We start from the raw sequence: 22,062 nt of genomic DNA, 5'->3' as shown, positions 1-22,062 counted from the left end.
GACAATCCTCCTTTAGAATGGAGAGATTGGAGAAAGGGATTGCAAGAGAGTAACCACGGAGAGGAGCGGCATATAAATCCAATAAATAAATAAATAAATAAAACCTGTTCGCAAAGAGTGCTTGCTGCTCCCAACCTGGACTCCCAGTAAGTATGTAGAAGATAAACAGCTTTATTTTCTTGGCAACCCTTTCCTCTCCAACGTCTTTGCTTTGCAAAAGGGTGAAAAATAAACCAGAGCAGCCACAGGATAGTGCACATGGACTATAAAGGCAATCATGTGAGTGAGGGACACTGAGAAGGTTACAAGTGGTCATAAATCAGCTGTAAAGCTATTTTGCAATACTGTCATAACGTCAGTAGTCACTAAACAAATGGCCAGTAAATGAGGATCATGTATAATAATGCTATTTATTTACAGTTTTTTTAACTTTTATAGAAGGAAATCCTGTAAGAATATGGATTGTTTCTCTTCCTGTCTTGGAAAGTAAAATATTCTTGTTCTTCCTTCCAGCACCAAATGGGAAATTGAATTTATTCTGAAATTCTGTTTTGTTTAGATGATGGGATAATAACTAGACTAACTCGCCTCTATCTTACAAGGGGGATTTTTTTTTTTGTAGACGCACCAATTTTAATTTTGCTTTGTTTCATTTCATGTGTCCAGAGCAAAAAAGCAGCACAAAAAACAAAAACAAAAAACATAAATCAAAACAGGAAATTTAAAATATATTATGGTCTGGAGTAGTTGCCAGAAAAATTAATGTCAGCTAAGTATCTTGTGATAATTAGTAATTATCTACCGCCGCTGGGAAGATCCTACTGCTGGCCACTGCATTATGATCTACTAGGAGGGTCAACAAGCTGGAATTTTCCACCTGAGCTTAATTGAAATGTTGAATATGGTACAGTGGCTAATTTTTAAGCGTTAGTCTTAAGATATCTAAGCTTTTAATATAGACATAAACGATAAAAAATGTTGCGATAATAGCCATATTGATCCATCAAAACAACAGTAAAAACTCCATAATTTGGGATACTTGTAGATGGAATGCATTCATCAACAATTGTTGCTAGGTTTCAACTAACATTCAGGTCAAAAGTTAAGATGGTTCCTCCTAAGCTTTAAAAAAAACAGGTAGACTTAAGGCAATCTGTTTCTCTGTTGTAACAAGGTGCAAAGGTTCCTTTACTTATTAGAGGTCAGGAAAGAAAGAGAACTGATTAGACATGGAAGGAAACAAATGACAAAAGCATGATGATGTCATCATGTAAATGCTACAACTTGTCTTAAATGTTTATTTTATTTATTTATTTATTTGTCAAACATGTATAGGATTGTATAAACATAACATGAGTAAAAAAAAGTAACAATAAAAGAGGACAGTAGGACAGGAACAGTAGACACTGGTTGAAAGTGAAGTAGTCATTAACAGGAATAACATTTTTGTGTATGATTTTATGAACTACATTTAGATAATTAATAATTATTAAATAATGTTTAATAATTAATAATTAATAAATAATTAATGAAGCTAATGTTGTGACATTAGTTTCACATTGCCTATCTGAATGTTGTGTTTAAAGACCGTAATCTAAGGAAAACTGTGAAATATTATCTAGTGTTTTGAAGGGATTAACCCTCTGAAAATACAGTCCTTCAGGTAGTTTACGCTAGTGACTGTTTTGGGCAATAGGGACAGTTCCATGGAAAAAGATTTTTCCTGCGGAATAGAAGGGCTGTAGTTTTGTGTGCTGCGTGCATCCTGTGGATGGGGCTTCACTTATTTGATTGAACCAGTTGTTGGCATGCTGCAGACCTGTGCCTGTCCACAGAGTTGGTGACCCTTGGTTTACCCTATTTTCTCATCAGTATATGCAACCTGTATTGGAAGACCAGTTATGGAATATTCCAGAGCAAATGCCGAGCACGAATAGCTGTCAGTGACCTATCAGAAAATTAAATACAAAATCAATATTTGCAGAAATAGGCAACCCTTCAATGCCTTGATTTATGGTTTTCCCATTGCCTAAATATTGTAGTGTTATTATTTCTACAAAATTAAAATTTAAGGGAAAGGACAGTTACAGTTTGTCTTTTGATTCAACTGCAAAACGAAGTTTGCATTTTGCAATTTTTGTTAGATAAGTAAGTGGTAGAACTGTGCAGTGCTTTGGATTTAATATGGATGAATCCAATATGGATTAATTGTTATTTAATTTTGATTTATTGAATATTGTAATGTTTGTACTTCTGTATTTATAAGCTGCCCAGAAGTACTGTTGATAAAATGAGCAGCATATAAATTAAATAAATATATAATTAAAAATATGAATGCACTACTTGTCTGTAGCTAATTAAGCAACTGTTGATTTTCAGAACTATGTAGCTACAATGGATACAGCAGCTCTGTAATCCTAGTACTAGACAAAAATGCTTTAACAAGCTGCAAACAAACACCATATTTATTATTATTATTATTATTATTATTATTATTATTATTATTATCATGAACACAATGATCATTATTATCATCATCATCATCATTATTATTATTGATTCAACTTCTGTGCCTCCCAATGGGACTCAGGGCGGCTTACAACAATATAAAAAATACAACATTGAATAAGCAAATTCCAGACATAGACAAACATAAAAGCAAACGAAACAATACCATGAGAATATTTTTAAAGAGATATCAACGGAACAATATAAGAAGAGATAGACTATCAACCATCATGAATTTCATATTTACCATCTTTTTAAATGTTAGTGGTACAATTGTTATCTACAACTTGCTTCTACAATAGCATTTACTCATAGAATCTTATGGCCTACAAATCAAAGATATAGAGAGTTAAAAATATACTCTGAGTTCCCTCACTTTCTATTAATTTATTTCTATTGATTAATTAATTTGTTTATTCATTTGCTTGCTCTTTCTTGATGAGATTGCAAATCTGAGAATACATCCTTCTATTTCCCTTTTTCCTTGTTTTGTAGCACCTCTGTTTAGTAAAACCTGAGGCAGTATGCAGCCCTAATGCATTGTTTTCATTTGTCTTTCCATTGTAATGGAAAATACTTAATAGATGTGGCCTGACTGATTGTCCTCAGTTTTTCTTCTAATTGCTACATTTTTCTTTTGCTAAAGAAGCTCTTATTCTCCTTCAGAGTATAATTTCAGTAATGTTCTGCTGCATTCTGAATCTTAGAAGAGCCCTTGGAAGCATACAGAATTTTTTGCTAGCTTTGTATTTAACTAGCATTTAACTGGCCTAAATCTTTGTTGTGTATTCTGCTTGCCTGCAAACCAAAATGGAACCTCAGAGTAAGTTTGACTTATGAATTTAATTACTTTTCTTTCCAATAAGATTAATTATTAGATAAAGCCAGTCAGATTAGTTATTCCACTTTTTCCTTCCAATGGTATTCTAAGTGTCAAACAGACAACTGATTAGGTTTCACTGTTCCAAACTTTTTGTGTATTCCTCAGGCTACAGTCATTAAAATGACAGTTGATAGGAACTGGATTAGACTGGTTTTTCCTATTTAAATAGAAAATTATACTCTATAATATCAGTATACAAATCAGTGTTTTAAACTTGACTTTTTTTGTGTCCACTAATCCTGATTGCAGGTGCTTTGGAATGCTGCTAAGTCCAGGTCGAAATGTCAAAAACAGTGACATGCAGTTACTGGATATGGTAATAATTCTCTAGTGTAACTGGCAAAAGTTTATGTGATAATATTCATTTTGGATTTAATGACTGTCAAACAAATTCATTGTTCTCACCCCAAATATAGCCTTCTAGAATCAGAATTGGAAATACTTTTGTTTCTTTTTTCATGAAGACAGAAAATGGTTATGATTCTAGAATATTCTTCACTAGTAGTATAGTTTCCCACATTATTTACTGATTGCTGGAGTCCATATTTGTTTATTTATCAAATGCATATAGCCACACATCTCCCCCAAAGGGAGACGCTAGATGGTATACAACAATAAATAAAACAACAAGCTAGTCTCAAAAGCCACAGCAATAAATAACATAAAAACAAAAATACTAACTCCAGGGTAAGGGAAGATAAAAATGGCTCTCAGCAATAAAGCCATCAGATTCCCTCCATGCCCCAGGCCTATCAGCATAATCAGGTTCTGAGGGCTTTTCAGACAATCAAAAGGGATGGGCCATTAATTTCAGGGGGTAGAGTGTTCCATAAGGCAGGGACCACAGCAGAAACCCACCTGGGAGCCACCAGATGTAGGTCTCTAGCTGATCTTGCACCAATCCTTTCTCTAAGAGATCTAAATGCAATGGGCTAACCAAGGAGAGGTGGCTCCTTAGAAAAGTCTTTAAAGGGTTTTTAATGGTTGATTTTCAAGCTCTCATCACCTTATCAAATTTGTTTAGTTAGGACAATCCTAGCTAAAATGTTGTCAACCAGAGAGGAGAAGAACCAAATTCAACTCCTCCTTCTACAGAGAAAACCAATAATGGTACAAAATAAGATGAAGCTATAGATGTCCTAAATAATTTCCAATATACCGAATCCAGCAGGCTTTCAAAAAGTTTTTAAAAATATTTTATTAACCCGTTGGTCCAAATATATTTATCCAGAATACTTGGATATGCATTTCACATAAATATTGAGAATATGGAAATTTGGCAAGGAAAATGCTTTGTAAAACACCAATTGAAGTAGATATCATTATTTATATGTACATGGGCATAATCCAATATTTATAATATAAAGATATGGAGTATTTTTGATGTATCATATGTAAGATGTGAGATCTAATAATGTTCACATAAATTTGCAGTTTTTAGCTAAATGTGGTTTTACATTTCTATACTCACAAGCTGTTATTAAAACAAATAGCAAATTAAAAGCAACTTATGGAAATTATTTCTACTTTTGTTCAGTTGTTTATCAACACTAAAGATTGTACTTTAAGATGCTTATTATGGTTTGTAGTTATACAGACACAATATTGAAAACTGCAAAGTAATTTTGGAAAAATTCTGTTTCTCTTAGGAGTCTATGGGGAAAAGTTCAGATGGAAAAGCTTATGTAATAACTGGCCTTTGGAATCCTAATATACCTATCTTTTTAGTCTTAAATGAAGAAACTCCTAAGGGTAAATATGCATTTATAATGCTATTCTGTGATCACATTATTGGAAAAGGATTAAATATATTGTATATAACTTTCTGTTTTAATACATTGTACATAGCCTTCATTTTGCATTTATTTTTTATAAGACTGTTACTATTAGTCTTCTCTTCATTCCTATCAGTTATCTCCTCCCACTTATGGCTGCATGGCACTAATTTTGTTGCTTGTATTCTTATGATTTATATTTATATTGATTGTTTCCTGATTGCTTATTTGTACTCTATGACTATCATTAAATGTTGTACCTTACGATTTTTGACAAATGTATCTTGTCTTTTTTATGTACGCTGAGAGCATATGCATCAAAGACAAATTCCTGGTGTGTCCAATCACACTTGGCCAATAAAGAATTATTTTCTGTTCTGTTCCGTTCCATTCCATGCCATTCCATTGTATTCATAGTGCAATATATATTGCATTATAAAAAGTCAGATCTGATACATAAATAGAAGTGGGACTTTGGAGGGAAAAGGGAAGCGTAGGTGAGAGTACAATGGCATGAAATATCAATATGGAGTTATAGCAGAGAAAAATCTCAGTACAGTAGAAATCATAAGTTCCCAAGTACATGAGTATACTTTATTGTTATTGCCATTTAATGTAGTGCCCTGTGATTAATGAAATTCAATTATCTTTGTGTGTTACAGATAAGCGTGTATACATGACTGTGGCAGTAGATATGGTAGTCACAGAAGTTGTTGAGCCAGTTCGTTTTCTGTTAGAGACACTTGTGCGAGTGTATCCAGCCAATGAACGCTTCTGGTACTTCAGCAGGAAAACTTACACTAAGACATTCTATATGAAATTAAAACAGGTAATTTTTAATAAAAATAAGAAATAATTTAGCTCATTAATAATTTAATGAGTTGGAAAAGTATTTCATTGTCTATATATACTTGCAGAATGCTATGTAAATTAAGCATTGGGGATTAAAGTTTATAGGAAAATGGAACCTGGCCGTCAATGCTAAATAAGAAAAATAAATAAAATGTCTTTTTCAGTTGGACAATTTGGCAGGTTTCTTTGAGAACTGGGAATTAGAGGATTGATTGCCTTAGTCAAGTGACAGATTAGTTGGATATGGTTCAGCTTTATTTTGAACCCTGCCTTTCTCAACTGTAAATTACCCAGGAGGAAATGGCTAAGGATAATAATATTAATACAGGTAGTTCACTATTACAAACTGCAAAATAGGACTGGCAACTCTATTGCTAAGTGAAGCAGTTGTAAAGTAAAATGTCATATGACTGCACCTGATCAGTTTATCACTTCTCACTGCAATTGTTAAGCAAATCACCATGGGTTGTTAAGCATAATATCACATGCCTGGAGTATGCAACCTCTTGCTGTTTCTTTATGTAATTTATATAAACATCATCTCACTTGCATATGACTTTAGACAATGTGCACAATTCAAGCAAAAACAATCAACCAATATAATTTATCTGCTCGTGGCTTTTCCACTGAATTTGCTTATTGGGAGCTGGCTATGAAAGGTGCAAAAGGCAATTATGTGACAACAGGACACAGCAACCATTGTACATGCACAAAAGTTGTGAAGTGTCCAAAGTGCTGGAAAGGACACTGCTGCAGACACAACTTTGAATACTGGCTGTCAGTGCTACTCACTTACCACCATCGAAACTTTGAGCGATCGCTGAATGAGTGGTTGGTAATTGAGGACTAATGGTAATATTATTGAGTCATCCCTCATGTATTGCATTTCCTTGAAAATAAGCCATCAGAGAGCTCAAAGTAATTACAATTATGTAATGTGATATGATGACACATTGACTAAAACAATACTGTTTTTAGTTTGCTGTTACAATGTCTAGTTCATGGGATCCGATCTCAAATTGCCATGAGTATCATAATATGCCAGTAAATAAAAAATGAAGCACAACATGATATTTTTAAATTTTATTTATCTATCTATCTATCTATCTATCTATCTATCTATCTATCTATCTATCTATCTATCTATCTATCAATCATCTATCTATCTATCTATCTATCTATCTATCTATCTATCTATCTATCTATCTATCTATCTATCTATCTATTAGATTTGTATGCCGCCCTTCTCCGTAGACTCGGGGCGGCTAACAACAATAATAAAACAAATATGAACCACAGCATATACCACAAAATATTTTTTCAGGTAGCCTTTCTTATGCCACCAATTTAATCATTATTACCATCCAAAGCACCAACAATTGGCTCCCTATCCTGAGAGAAATCAAACCCAGCATTGTCTACCAACATCCAACAGTTCATTCCAACCTCAACACAAACTTGTAAGAGAACTAAGAGTAACTTATCCATGTGCATATGCATCAAAACATAGGCAGCAACTCCACGAAAGCATGGGAAATCCTCCTTAGGAAAGAAACTTGCAACAATCAGTGATCCCTTTGCTTTCTAATGGTGGCAAACTCAAGCTCCACAAAATCTGCTTCACTTCTGCAATAGTGATGAGTTTCACAACAAAGAGTGATAGCCATCAAAAGAAACTAAAAACTAACAAGCGCCCTCAGCTCAGGGAACAAGGGATCCATACTGGCAGAGTCAGAAACACACCCCATGAAACAGAGATCTTCAAACTTGGCAACTTTAAGACTTGTGGACTTCAACTTCCAGAATTCTGGGAGTTGAAGTCCACAAGTCTTAAAGTTGCCAGGTTTGGGGACCTCTGCCATGGAATGTCAGCACTCCCCCATGTTGACGTGCCTCCCCTGGGAATAAATTGTACTGTACCCAATGAGACCTGAACATCTTTGAATAATGACAGCCAGATAAATTTCAATTTTTTTATGACTCTAACATACGTCTTTGCGATGTTGTTTGTTTATTATTCATTTATCATTTGTATTTGATTGTTGTCCTTGTTACGGTAAGAGAGGGATTTAAGTTGTGAATAGGTTAGTGGAAGCGTGTTTGAAAGTTTTGTTAAAATTAAAATTTTTGTTCTTCAGTATTCTGCTTCCAGTCCGTAAGAGAAAGAATGCTACATAGGTCATAGACATTCTCCCCCATCTTTCTGGGCAGATTCTTAGCCCCATGCCGTGTGCCAACTTGATTAACTTAAATTTATAAACTTGGTTTTCTAGTAATCAAAGATGACCCTTTGAAAAGGAACTACATTTAGATTTTTTTTGTAATTTCTTTATTTTTTCCTCCACAATTTTCATTTTTATGTCAATACATATACCTTAAAATGTCAATAACGCATTTACAGTGATCCCCCGGTTATTGCGTCCCCAACCATTGCGAACAGGGTAATTTGCGAATTTTGAACCCGGAAGTCAAAATACCATCTACGCATGCGTGCCCTTTTTTCTATGGGCATGCATGCGTAGATGGCGCCGGGCAGATCAGCTGCTGGGCGGCTTCCCTGGGTCTTCCCCCTCTTGCTGGCGGGAGGGCGAAGCCCCCCCCAGCACCCGCTCGCCCGCCCTTCGCCCTTCGCTCGCCCACCCGCTCGCCCACCCGCTCGCCCTTCGCCCTTCGCCCGGCCGGCTCCGATCGTTTTAAAGCAGGCGCGCCGTTCTCCGCTGACTTCTAAAGCGGGGAAGTTCGCTAGGAGTCAGCGGAGAATGGCGCGCGTTTTAAAGGAGGCGCACGTTTTAAAGCAGGCGCGCATTTTAAAGCAGGCGCGCGTTTTAAAGCAGGCGCGCATTTTAAAGCAGGCGCGCATTTTAAAGCAGGCGCGCCGTTCTCCGCTGACTTCTAAAGCGGGGAAGTTCGCTAGGAGTCAGCTGAGAACGGCGCGCGTTTTAAAGCAGGCGCGCTGTTCTCCGCTGACTTCTAAAGCGGGGAAGTTCGCTAGGAGTCAGCGGAGAACGGCGCGTGTTTTAAAGCAGGTGCGCATTTTAAAGCAGGCGCGCATTTTAAAGCAGGCGCGCCGTTCTCCGCTGACTTCTAAAGCGGGGAAGTTCGCTAGGAGTCAGCGGAGAACGGCGCGCCTGCTTTAAAACGATTGGAGCCGGCCGGCTCCGATCGTTTTAAAGCAGGCGCGCCGTTCTCCGCTGACTCCTAGCGAACTTCCCCGCTTTAGAAGTCAGCGGAGAACGGCGCGCCTGCTTTAAAACGATCGGAGCTTTCCAATGAGTCCCGAAGACAAACGTCAAACTTCCGCGTTTGTCTTCGGGACTCATTGGAAAGCCGCGCCGGTGTTTTAAAACGTCGCCGCCGACATGGGGGGCTTGCTAGCACCCCCCCCAAACCCAGGTTGGGGGTTCGGGGGGTGCTAGCGAGCCCCCCATGTTGGCGGCGACGTTTTAAAACACCCACGCCGCCCCCAATCTTCAGCTCCTCGCTAGCGCTGCGGAAGTTAAAAACACCATCTGCACATGCGCAGATGGTGTTTTTACTTCCGCAGCGCTACTTCGCGAAAACCTGCTCGTTGCGGGGGGTCCTGGAACGGAACCCTCGCAACGAGCGGGGGATCACTGTATACATTTTTGTTCAATCAAAAATCAATGTCCTGTTTTGCACCTATTTTTATTCTGTTCATCAGTCTGTTTTCCTTCATTTTCCTTCATCTCCTTCTTCTACCTTCTTATTCTTTCTCTCCCCCCCTACTTCCCTCCATTCCTTCCCTTACTTCTTTCTACTTCCTCTTTCGCCCTCTTTTCTTCTCTCTGAGTGCTTCTCATCCTAATTAATCTCCTATGCCATACATTTTTAAACTAGTGTTGCCTGTTCTATAATCATTATTTATAATATTTATATTTATTTATTTATTAGAGTTGGAAGGGTCTTTGTAGGTCATCTAGTCCAACCCCCTTCTCAAGCAGGAGTCCCTATACCATTTTGGACAGATGGCAGTCCAATCTCCCCTTGAAAGTCTCAAGGGTTAGAGCGTTCACAACCTCTTCAGGCAAGCTGTTCCACTGTCTGATCATTCTCACCATCAGAAAGTTCATCCTTATTTCCAGGTTGAATCTCTCTTTGGTCAGTTTCCATCCATTATTCCTTGTCTGGCCATCTGGTGCTTCTGTGCTTATGGTGCTCTATATCTTTGCTGTATATGTAATATTTACTCTAGGTCAGTGTTTCTCAACCTTGGCCATTTGAAGATGTGTGGACTTCAATTCCCAGATGCTGGCTGGGGAATTCTGGGAGTTGAAGTCCACACATCTTCAAACGGCCAAGGTTGAGAAACACCGCTCTAGGTTTATGTTACTCATCTGATGCTGTCTCTTCCAAACCTAGTTTTGTCTCCTGGGTCTACCACCAATTAATTTTCAATTTCATTTCCAAATTAACTGCTCTAGCTTCACTTCTGAAATATTTATTATTTATTATCCTATAATGCAATCCTATAATGCAACCAAAGTATTGGATTTCAGAAAAACAAATTTTAATGCAATGGGGGAATATTTAGAAAATGAATTAAAGGGGAGGGATAAAATGGCAGGAGCGAGCACCCAGTGGACTGTATTAAAAAAGGCCATCTTAAAAGCCACTGGACTGTATGTAAGACAAATAACTAAAGGTAAAAGGAAGAAGAAACCGCTATGGTTTAGCAATGATGTAAGGGCTATAGTCAATGAAAAAAAGGCTGCCTATAGGAGGTATAAAGAGTCTGGAAGTATAGCTGATAGGGAGGTGTATAAAATGAGACAGAAGGAGGCGAAACAGATAATATATGCTGCTAAAGCCTCAAAAGAGGAAGAAATTGCCAAATCTGTAAAGAAGGGGGATAAAACCTTCTTCAGATATATTAGTGATAAGAAGAAGAAAAACTGCGGCATCACGAAACTTAGTACCGGGAATAATACATGCATTAATGGGAATAAGGAGATCACTGACCATTTCAATAGCTACTTCTGTTCAGTTTTCTCAAAAGACACCGTACAAAATAATACTATAGAGGGATATAGCATTGCTTCCAGCTGTACGGATTCAGCTCCAGTGATCTTAGAAGCCGATGTCTTAGAAGAACTTGAACGATTAAAGATAAATAAGGCAATGGGTCCAGATGGCATCCACCCCAGAGTTCTTAAAGAACTCAGATCTGTCATTACTACCCCCCTGACTGATTTGTTTAACCAATCCTTGTTAACAGGAGAAGTTCCTGAGGATTGGAGAATGGCCAGTGTTGTGCCTATTCACAAGAAGGGCAGTAGAGAAGAAGCTGGTAACTACAGGCCAGTTAGCTTGACATCAGTTGTAGTTAAAATGATGGAGACTCTACTCAAAAAGAGGATAAATCAGCACCTAAAAAACAATAACTTATTGGACCCAAATCAGCATGGCTTTACTGAAGGCAAATCATGTCAGACTAATCTCATTGATTTCTTTGACTATGTCACAAAGGTGTTGGATGAAGGTGGTGCCGTGGATATTGCCTACCTGGACTTCAGCAAAGCCTTTGATATGGTTCCACATAAAGAGCTGATAGATAAATTAGTGAAGATTGGACTTAATCCCTGGATAGTTCAATGGATTTGCAGCTGGCTGAAGCATAGACATCAGAGAGTTATTGTTAATGGCGAGTATTCTGAGCAGAGTCAGGTTACAAGCGGTGTGCCACAAGGGTCTGTTCTGGGTCCTATTCTTTTTAATATGTTTGTGAGTGACATAGGGGAAGGTTTGGTAGGGAAAGTTTGCCTATTTGCCGATGACTCTAAAGTGTGCAATAGGGTTGATATTCCTGGAGGGGTCTGTAATATGGTAAATGATTTAGCTTTACTAGATAAATGGTCAAAGCAATGGAAACTGCAGTTTAATGTTTCCAAATGTAAAATAATGCACTTGGGGAAAAGGAATCCTCAATCTGAGTATTGTATTGGCAGTTCTGTGTTAGCAAATACTTCAAAAGAAAAGGATTTAGGGGTAATGATTTCTGACAGTCTCAAAATGGTTGAACAGTGCAGTCAGGCGGTAGGGAAAGCAAGTAGGATGCTTGGCTGCATAGCTAGAGGTATAACAAGCAGGAAGAGGGAGATTATGATCCCGCTATATAGAATGCTGGTGAGACCACATTTGGAATACTGTGTTCAGTTCTGGAGACCTCACCTACAAAAAGATATTGACAAAATTGAACGGGTCCAAAGACGGGCTACAAGAATGGTGGAAGGTCTTAAGCATAAAACGTATCAGGAAAGACTTAATGAACTGAATCTGTATAGTCTGGAGGACAGAAGGAAAAGGGGGGACATGATCGAAACATTTAAATATATTAAAGGGTTAAATAAGGTTCAGGAGGGAAGTGTTTTTAATAGGAAAGTGAACACAAGAACAAGGGGCCACAATCTGAGGTTAGTTGGGGGAAAGATCAAAAGCAACATGAGAAAATATTATTTTACTGAAAGAGTAGTAGATCCTTGGAACAAACTTCCAGCAGACATGGTAGATAAATCCACAGTAACTGAATTTAAACATGCCTGGGATAAACATATATCCATCCTAAGATAAAATACAGAAAATAGTATAAGGGCAGACTAGATGGACCATGAGGTCTTTTTCTGCCGTCAGACTTCTATGTTTCTATCTATGTTTCTATTATACAGTGAGATTCGTGAGGCACTAATGTCTATACTCATTATTTTTTTCTGTGTGTTTCTTTTTTACTTTCTTACTTCATGGAATACATCCTATTGTGTATGAAGACTTTTCATTTTAACATTTTGTGTATGAACTGGGAGATTGATTGTTTGGAAAGCAGTAGAGAATTTTTGTTCATAAGAATAGCTGCAATAAATCTCTGGTAGGTTACTCTGCTGCTTTAGGGGTGACATGATTTGTTTGGTTTGAAAGATTCAGGAGAGCCAGTTTCATCAAATCCCCCTTTTTTACTGGTAAGGCTATACTCTGGCAAATTATATTGCTGAAAGGAAATTCTGTTTCTTGTGTCAAGAATAAGTGCAGCATACTGTTCTTTTTATTCATGCAGTTATTTATAGCTTTTTTGATGCCACCTTGGTACTTTACCATATCTGAAAAATAGCTCCTTTTATCAGATTCTGAAAGAGTTTCAAGGACTTCATGATCCTTTAAAACCGACAGAGAACATTTCAACCTTTTTATTTCTAGACCGACTGATAACATTTATAGGTTGTATTCTTATGAAAATAAATGCTAAACTACAGAATCTTAGTTTGAAAGCTTTTGTATGTTTTAATAGGAATTTTTGGATCTTTAATAGTTCTCATTCAAAAGAGTTGCTAGTTTTATTTAATAATTTCAATGAACTAGTAAGTCAGTATCTTAAGAAAATAGTCTAAAAGCTGTCAGAATTTTGTTATGCTAAATATAATAAAAGGTGAAGGTAAAGATAATTTTTAAAATTATTTTTCCATCCATATCCTATCTTTTTATTCAGATATTCATACTCTATTACAACTGGGACATAGCAGAAGGAAAACAGATATTTATTTTTAATACAAGGATTTAAGAAGATATTTAGGATTCCTTATAATATGATAAAACTACATATTCAAATGTATGACTTTTAAATAACGGTCAATCCTGAGTGGGAAACAAAATTAACTTTACTGCTTTTATAGCTAGATTTGTTCCCCAAATGAGACAAGAGGAAATCCATTTCTGTTTGTTCTATAGGATTTCTTGTTATGATGCCCTACATAACAAGATCTTTCTGGGATTTACGGCTGATTAGGGAAGTGATTTGAGCTATTTTTGTTTTATCTGATTGAATGTTCCTGGAAGGGAATACAGGTAGTCCTTTACTTACAACTGTTCATTTAGTGACCATTCAAAATTACAATGGCACTGAAAAAAGTGACTTATGACCGTTTATTACACTTCCATTGCAGCATTTCTTTACCTTGGTCTGTTGCATGCTCTTTAGATTACTTCTTTCCACTTAGCATCTTATTGTCTGCATCACTAAAATCTTTGAAGGTTTAAATTTTTTTCAGGTCTATAAGTTATAACTGAGGGCAATAGGATAGTGGAGAACGTTGGCTGACAGAGGAATAAAGGAAAACAGGCTATTATGAAATAGCTAAATAAGGTCATCTCTTTCTACAGTTTATTTGTAAACTTCCCCCTCAAAAAAAAAAATCCATATTAGCATATCCTAGCTTGAAAATTATTTCTAACTTTGCCTCTCTGAAACCTGTCTGAAAGGGGAAGGTAGTTCCAGAGTTGATCAACGAAGATAGAAGACATGCCCTTCTATCTTCAGTCCTCACATCTCCTCCCTTCTGCTACTGCTGCATAAGATGCCAGAAGTGTTGTCCTCCTTTGATTGGCAATTTCACCTCCTAGGCTTTCCATATCCTCAACCCCCACCCCCACCCCATTGTGTCCCTGGGTTGTTCTCTGTGGTTTTGCTGCTTCTTCCCAAAATTTGTCATTAAGCTGAATTCCATCCCCATCCCCAACCAGGTTTTATTAGTGCATGATTGGATCTATCTCAAAAATGTAAAAGGTCCTCAATTGAAAGACTTGATTTATGTGACTCATGATGGTAGGTCCTGGGCCAGAAGAGGGATTTCGCTCAAGAAAACTTTTTCAGATGTGGCAAATAAGGATTTGAGTCTTTCCTGCTGGGTCTGCAGTCAAGGGCTTTGTTTGTTTGTTTGTTTCATTTCACCACTCTGTAACAGATTGACAGAATTAAAGCAGCAAATATACAATTAATATGAAAATTGAACAATAGCATGTTAAATTTTTAATTACAAGAATGATAGAATCTGAGTATATAAGGACCCTGTAAGCATGGCTGAAGCTTGTCCACAATAAGGGTTCTGTCCCTGAGAAAATACAGCAGTTTAGTTAAATTCCTCAGATGAGAGAAAAATATGGGAAACTTCATTTCAGTTCATAATTCAATATATTCATTTACAGGTATAACAATTCAAAATTTAGTAACCGGATGCAAACCTTTATATTCAAAATTTTTGAAACAGTAATTTTAGCATTGAAAAAAAAGATGGATAGAAATAACATTCTGTTTAAGCTCATTAGTTTTCCAGCAAGACCGGTCCAATCAATGAGGGTTCAGAATGCTTTTGCTTCAAAGAGCAATTTTCATAAGTGGAAGTAAAATGAATGGCAGAGTGATCTGGGATTATGGCAATAAAAGAATTTGGACATGTTTATAAGGCTAGAGAAAGCAAACTGCATCAAAGTTGCAATTTAACAGTTTGGCATTCTGTCTGTTTAAATACCCATCTGTGCCATGTACCCATAAATTATGTATAGGATATGCTATATTGAGCTATATAATCTCCTTTAAATGGATAACTGAATTGTGGAATTCCATTTAAGAAAGGTTCATCTAGAAGAGGGGTATCAAACTTGCAACAACATGTTGTAACAACATGACGTGACTTTTTCAGCTTCACTAAACTGGGGATGGCCAGGGTGTGACACATTCGGCGCGCAACCCACAAATTTGACACCCCTGATCTAGCACATTTTTTGTTATCTTTTAGGCATCAGTCAAACTGTCTGATACACTTAGATTTTTGGAGGTAACTTGATATATTCTTTATTTTGAGTTAGCCATCATTACGGTATACTTTGTAATATTGCACTGAATGGCTGCTTGGGAGCTGGCCTTACTATTAGAGTGCAGAGCCTGCCTCGTGCAGTGTATCTTGAGTATATTGAACAGACAGTTAATATTTTGTTATTAGCTTGGTATTATGCTTTTTTTTTTTAACTCCTCAGGATAGACAGTGAGTTTATAGACTTTTTGCTTAATGAATATGGCTGGCTTTGGATATTTTGCATGGATGCTTTCTCTTCTCAGTTTCAGGCAACTAAATACAGTGGTACCTCGGTTCTCGACCACAATCCATTCCAGAAGTGTGGTGGAGAACAGATTTGGTCGAGAACCAAATTAATTCATCCCATAGGAAATAATGGAAATGGATTTAATTGGTTCCCAGCCCATTGACTTGCTGGGAACCAATTAAATCTACAGTATTTCCTCTATTTCCTATGGGATAAAGATCTGAGGGGACGAGGTGAGAGAGAATGGGAGTCGGAATCCCGACACGCCCCTCCTGGCCACCCTCTTAACAGCCTCCCAGTCTCTACCTTGTAACTGCTCCAAGCTGCAGGAAGGGTAGGGATGGCTGCAATACTGGCAGCTTCGGGGGCGCTCCTTTCCACAGCGGTTCAGTTCGTTACCTCCCGGCAACTGCACCAACTTTTTCTTTCCCAGTTCTGGCGGCTTCCCTTCGAGGAGCAGCAGCAGCGTCAGGAACGTCACTTGATGAAGGGAAGCCGCCGGAGCCGCCGGAGCTGGGAAAGAAAAAGTTGGTGCAGCTTGGAGCAGTTACAAGGTAGAGACTGGGAGGCTGTTAAGAGGGCGGCCAGGAGGGGCGTGTCGGGATTCCGACTCCCATTCTCTCTCATCCCGTCCTCTCAGATCTTACATTTCGGATAGTAAACAAATTTTCTGTTCAGTATCCGAATTTTTGTTTGGATACCGAAGCAAATTTTTGCAGAAAATTTTGTTCGGTATCCGAAATGTACGAAAACCAAAGCGTTTGAGAATCGAGGTACCACTGTATTTCAGATAGAAAAATAAATTATTTGTTAAGTGGGCTGCATTATAACTTATACTGTTTGTTTTATTTACCTTCCACTTTTAATGATTATACTTTCTTTTTGTATTTTTAGCTGCAGTGTTAGCAAACAACAGTAATGGCTTAATGAAGTTAAACTAATAGAATTTGTTTTACCAATAAACTTTTTTCATTCTTATACAGCAAAAAAAATGAACAATCGTTTTAGTATTTAGAGTTGTTTATGCTAAACTACTGTATGTGTTTTGTCATTTGTATTTAGTGTGAAGACAAAGGCAATATAAATGCTGGAGATGCAATCTACGAAGTTTTGAGCCTACATTGCAATTCTGAAAGAGAGGAAGAAGCAGTTAGTCCATTAAGCTCTGCTGATCAAATTTCTTTGCAAGAGGATGATGCTGAAGAGGGTGAGAGTAAAATAAATTTATGAATATTGGTTCCATAATAATGGGGTAAATGTTATCGCTGTTATGGATGTCTTAAAATCATGAGCTGATCTTGTTCTATTCCCACCCAAAAGAAAAGGATGCTGAAGTCTCCCAATCTAGCATGTGTGTGTGTGTGTGTTAACTATACCCATTTGGGAATGAGGTCAAGTTTCTTGAGTAAAGATGCTGTTGAGCAGCAGAATGGGCAATATACTGCCTGCATACCTAGCTTATTTCTAACTCCCAATTTCAAATAAAGGATATATTGTGACATTGATCAATATTGTTGCTTCTGATCTTCTTGCAGGAAGCGATAATGAACTCTCAAGTGGTACTGGTGATGTATCCAAAGATTGCCCAGAGAAGATACTGTATTCTTGGGGAGAGTTGTTGGGACGATGGTAAGAGTGAATGAGGATTTTTTTTTTAACTAACTTTGAAAACAAACTTTCAGAACTGCAGACTAGGAAAAAAAATATTAAACTTTCTTTGAGAAGTATTTTACTCAAATACGCAGATTCTCAGTCCTAGCGTTGAAAGCTGTTTGTGGAAATCCCTCCTATTTTCACCAAACTGTAATTTTAAAAGTCAAAATGGAAAATTATATCAATAGAGGTTAATATTATTAATTAATTAATGAATAGTGTTGGGCAAACCAAACTTGCATAGTTCAGGTCCGTGCTGAACTTTGTAGGGTTCAGCATACCGAACCCGAACCCAGACTTTTTCAGAAGTCCGTGTTCAGGTTTGGTGTTCACTCGAACACAGTGGTAGGCGAGAGGTGGAAGTGGGGAGGGCTCTGAGGCTCAAGCCGACGACTCGGCTTGGGGGGGCAGTAGGGGCGGCTCCAGACCCAGAGCCTGACCTCCCCTCCAGCGCGTCGCCTCACACCGGGCCAGAGGAGTGAGGAGGCAGGTTGTAGCGGCCGGCTATTCAGGATCCTTTGCCGGCAGCTTCAAGCGGGTGGTCGGCAGGAGGGGGAGGCGGGGAGGGCTCTGACTCAGAGCCCTCCCCGCCTCCCACTTCCGCCCACTGCCTGCTTGAAGCTGCCGGACGGGATCCTGAAGTGCTGGGGGGGGGGGGGAGATGTCAGGTTCCATCAAGCGGGCGATGGCTGAGAGCCGCCGAAATGAGAGAGAACTGGGCGCAGGGATTTTCGGCGGCTCCTGGCCATCGCCTGTTTGATGGAGCCTGACACCCCCCCTCCAGTGCTTCGCCTCCCGCTGGGGCAGAGGTGTTGGGGTTCGGCTTCGGGTTCGGTGAACCTACCTGAACTCTGACGTCAAGTTCGTCAGAACCCGCCAAACCCGAACTTCAACGGGTTCACCCAACACTATTAATGAATTAGTATGTAATTCTAAAGAAATGCAAATTAAATTACTTTGTTCTGGCCTTGCCTATTTGGGGAAGTATAATCAGTTTTATCTAGTGGTTAAGGCATCATGCTATAAACTAGGAGATCTGCCTTGGGCATGAAACCAACTGGGTGGTCTTGGGCCAATCATTCTCTTTTCAACCCCAGGAAGGAGGAAATGGCAAATCACAAAAACGTTGCCAAATAAACTGAAAGGGGTAAGAAATGGATCTATGTCATTGTTTGGAGTGCATGACTTTTAGGGTTGGCTTTTTGTTTTGTTTTTTTGTATTTTTAGTAGGCTAGATTTCATTGAAAAGAAAACCATTTGATATTGATATAGTGGGAGCAGTCATTGGTCAAATCGTTTTGTGTTAGCCAAAGAGCCTGCAAGCCTGCAAGCAGTCTTTCCTTCAGTGGGCTCTCTTCAAGTGTCAAATTTGACCTGTTGAGTTGCAGAGAAAACTTTTCCTTTTCCTACAGTTCTCACACAGTTCAACAAAGTCCTAGTCCCTACCTAGAACAGAGGTCCCCAAACTTGGCAACTTTAAGACTTGTGGATTTCAACTGTCAGAATTTTGCAGCCTGCAGGGTTGGCTGGAGAATTGTTGGGGTTGAAGTCCACAAGTCTTAAAGTTGCCAAGTTTGAAGATCTCTGACCTAAAATGAAGGAACAGTCATGTCTTTGAATTGGATCACAGGTACAACTGGAGAACTTGCTTATTTTCTGAGAAATTCGAGGAGATGAAACAACAGAAACACCGTTTAAAATGGTGCTAGAGAAAGAAAATGTTGAATCTAATTGTGCATGGATAAGAACCTTTCTTAAGGTAACTTTGTGGAAATAAAAGCAGCAAAATGTAATCATTTTCCCACTGTCGTGGTGTTCACAGATAATTGTCCCTTAGTCTTGCCTTGGATAATTCCAGTCTTCAATTTTTAGGCTTGCAGCTCCAGAAGAACCTGGAGGAAATGAATTTCTTGGTTTTCAGGCTGGGATATAGTATTGAGATGGTATTATACTTAAATGTTACCTTAGCATGATCAAAATGGTGATAAAGCATCCATCCTAGCCCTCTGTATTTTTTAGCAGTCTCAATAACACATATAGAAAAATAAGAAACAGAGAGGGGGGAAAAATTGAACTTGAAAAAAATTCTCTTTATTTTATCTAGGCATAATAATCTGGACATGCGACCAAAAGGTCTATCTTCATTGGTGAAAAGGGGTGTACCAGAAGCTTTGAGAGCTGAAGTATGGCAGTTACTAGCAGGATGTCATGATAATCAAGCAATGTTGGATAAATACAGAATTCTTATCACAAAGGTCAGTGTCTTGTTTTCTATTTTTCCACAAGACTGTGAAGACCTGGTTTTGCAGCCAGGCTTGGAGGCCGTAAATTATAATATCACGTCTGACTGCAACTGTTCTGTATAATTGTGGATTTGGTTGGTTAATTTATTTTTGGTTTATTATGGTTTTTTAAAATATTCTTATTACTAATTATTTGACTTGTTTATTGTATGTACTATTTTCGTTGTAAGCTTCCCTGAGTCCCATTGGGATTGAGCGGCATAGAAGGCAAATCAATTAAATTAAATACATTATGGATATATATTTTAAAGCAGTTATTTTGTTTTTCAAAGAAAATAGGTTAAAATTATGGTAGGGATATTTTGCTGTATGCTGTGACCTTTCAGTGAGGAATGGCACATCTCTGAATCTATTTTTGAAGTTGCATGATTATCTCTATACTATAAATCTTTCATTTTTTTAGTTTTAAATACTGAACATTATCTAAGAGAATATTTGAATGTTAAGGTGGTTATGGCCTCTATAACCTTATGTTCATATGAGCCAGTTATTTGAGAGATTGCCCATTTCAGTGTTATCTGTCTGGCCTGTTTGGACTGATAGTGTGTATTTTGAATGTCTCATTTTTCAAGATGGATGCCTTCTCATTGTGGTTCTTCTCCTTTGAAGTGGGCTTTCTCTTGAAATCTAGGTGGCTCCCTTCTTAATGGCATTCTGGAGGCCTTAAATACCCGCCTCTTGTCCTCCTAGGCTTTGGGCTAGAATGGATGGCACTCCCGCTGTGTATGATTTCTGCTTCATGTGTTGTCTGGATTTGCTGACAGTTTACTGGTTCATGTAGATTGTTATAATAATAATAATAATAATAATAATAATAATAATAATAATAATAATAATAATAATAATAATAAATGTTTAACAAAGGGCATAACAGCATGTTAGCAATAGCATTTTTTTAACAGAGCTAGCATATTGCCCCCACAATCTGGGTCCTCATTTTACCCACCTCGGAAGGATAGAAGGCTGAGTCAACCTTGAGACAGGGATGAGATTTGAACCGCTGACCTGCAAATCTAGCAGTCAGCTTTAATGGCCTGCAGTACTGCACTCTACCCACTGTGCCACCTCGGCTCTTATTTTTATATTAAATTGTGAGCCACTGAGAAGCCGTCTGCAGCCTGGTGATGCATGCATGCATGCATGCATGCATGCATGCATGCATGAATGAATGAATGAATGAATGAATGAATGAATGAATGAATGAATGAATGAATGAATGAATGAATGAATGGATATCTTATTTTAGATAATGCAATTTGATTCATCTTACCTGTTTGGAGAGCAGAGTACATAATGAATCCTAGAAAACAGAAAAAACTTCAAGAATTCCATAGTGATTCAGTCAAAATAACCATTTATTTATTTATTTATTTAGTACTTTGATGTTTGTAATGTTATATAATGTTCAAGACTTATGTAAGAATTTTGCTGTCCAGAAGATTTTATAAAAAATAGTAATCTGGGTTTTTTAAAAGTAGAGCTATTATAGTACATTTGAGGGTGGCTGACATTTAGTTCTGCTTTTGATTTCTTTTAATGTTACTGTTGCTGTAACAACTTCCTACCTTCCTTTTTTTTAGTAAGCCAGTTTCTATAACAATAATGTTCAGTTTGTGAATATGACTGTCATTCTTGTCTTACTCAAAAAAAAAACCCCAGCCCATTGGATTTTGTGGGTATTTAAATATGAAGTCTTCAATTGAACATTTCAATTTAAACTTACTTGAATTTCACTGAAATGAATGTATTTTTCATTAATTACATAATTGTGTTTTACAGTAGTTCCAAACTGGCATGTGAACATTAATGAATATATTCAGAAGGATTATATGATAGAAATAGAATTGTTGTATAACAATAAGATAGAATTCTAATTGTTTTGTCTTTTGGCAACCAACCTGCCATGCTGTTCAGACAGTTATGCCTTGTTTACCATGAAGATCAGTTGAACAAGCCAGCAAACCCCATTTATGATTTGCTTAATATTACATGTGAATTGACTCGATGGTGATGATGATGATATTCATGCAGTGAATGACAATCCTTTGGGCTGGGTCTTTCCACATGGGGCAGGCTGCTCTCGGGGAATGAGGGATCACTGCTTGAAAGTGATCCCTTGTTCCAGTCCCATGAGCTCATGATGAGCTCGATTTGCACTGACAAGATCAAGAAATGAACTGAGTTGCTTCCTGCAACGAATCCTTTG

General features: G+C 37.8%; 1 protein-coding gene across 7 annotated transcripts in view; it reads left to right on the top strand.

Annotated features, from left to right (window-relative positions):
• RABGAP1L (RAB GTPase activating protein 1 like) overlaps window positions 1-22,062 on the top strand; it is a 224,733-nt gene that overhangs the window by 42,039 nt on the left and 160,632 nt on the right. For all 7 annotated transcript variants that reach the window (XM_070746727.1, XM_070746725.1, XM_070746728.1 and 4 more), the window contains exons 7-12: window positions 3,641-3,707; window positions 5,041-5,143; window positions 5,829-5,995; window positions 16,963-17,107; window positions 17,436-17,529; window positions 19,658-19,808. In XM_070746727.1, coding sequence (XP_070602828.1) covers window positions 3,641-3,707; window positions 5,041-5,143; window positions 5,829-5,995; window positions 16,963-17,107; window positions 17,436-17,529; window positions 19,658-19,808 — 727 coding nt within the window. The remainder of the gene's footprint in view (window positions 1-3,640; window positions 3,708-5,040; window positions 5,144-5,828; window positions 5,996-16,962; window positions 17,108-17,435; window positions 17,530-19,657; window positions 19,809-22,062) is intronic.

This window comes from Erythrolamprus reginae, chromosome 3 (assembly GCF_031021105.1).
Source record: "Erythrolamprus reginae isolate rEryReg1 chromosome 3, rEryReg1.hap1, whole genome shotgun sequence".
NCBI lineage: Eukaryota > Metazoa > Chordata > Lepidosauria > Squamata > Dipsadidae > Erythrolamprus > Erythrolamprus reginae.
The sequence above is the reverse complement of the archived record's forward strand: the minus strand, read 5'-3'. Positions and strand labels throughout refer to the sequence as shown.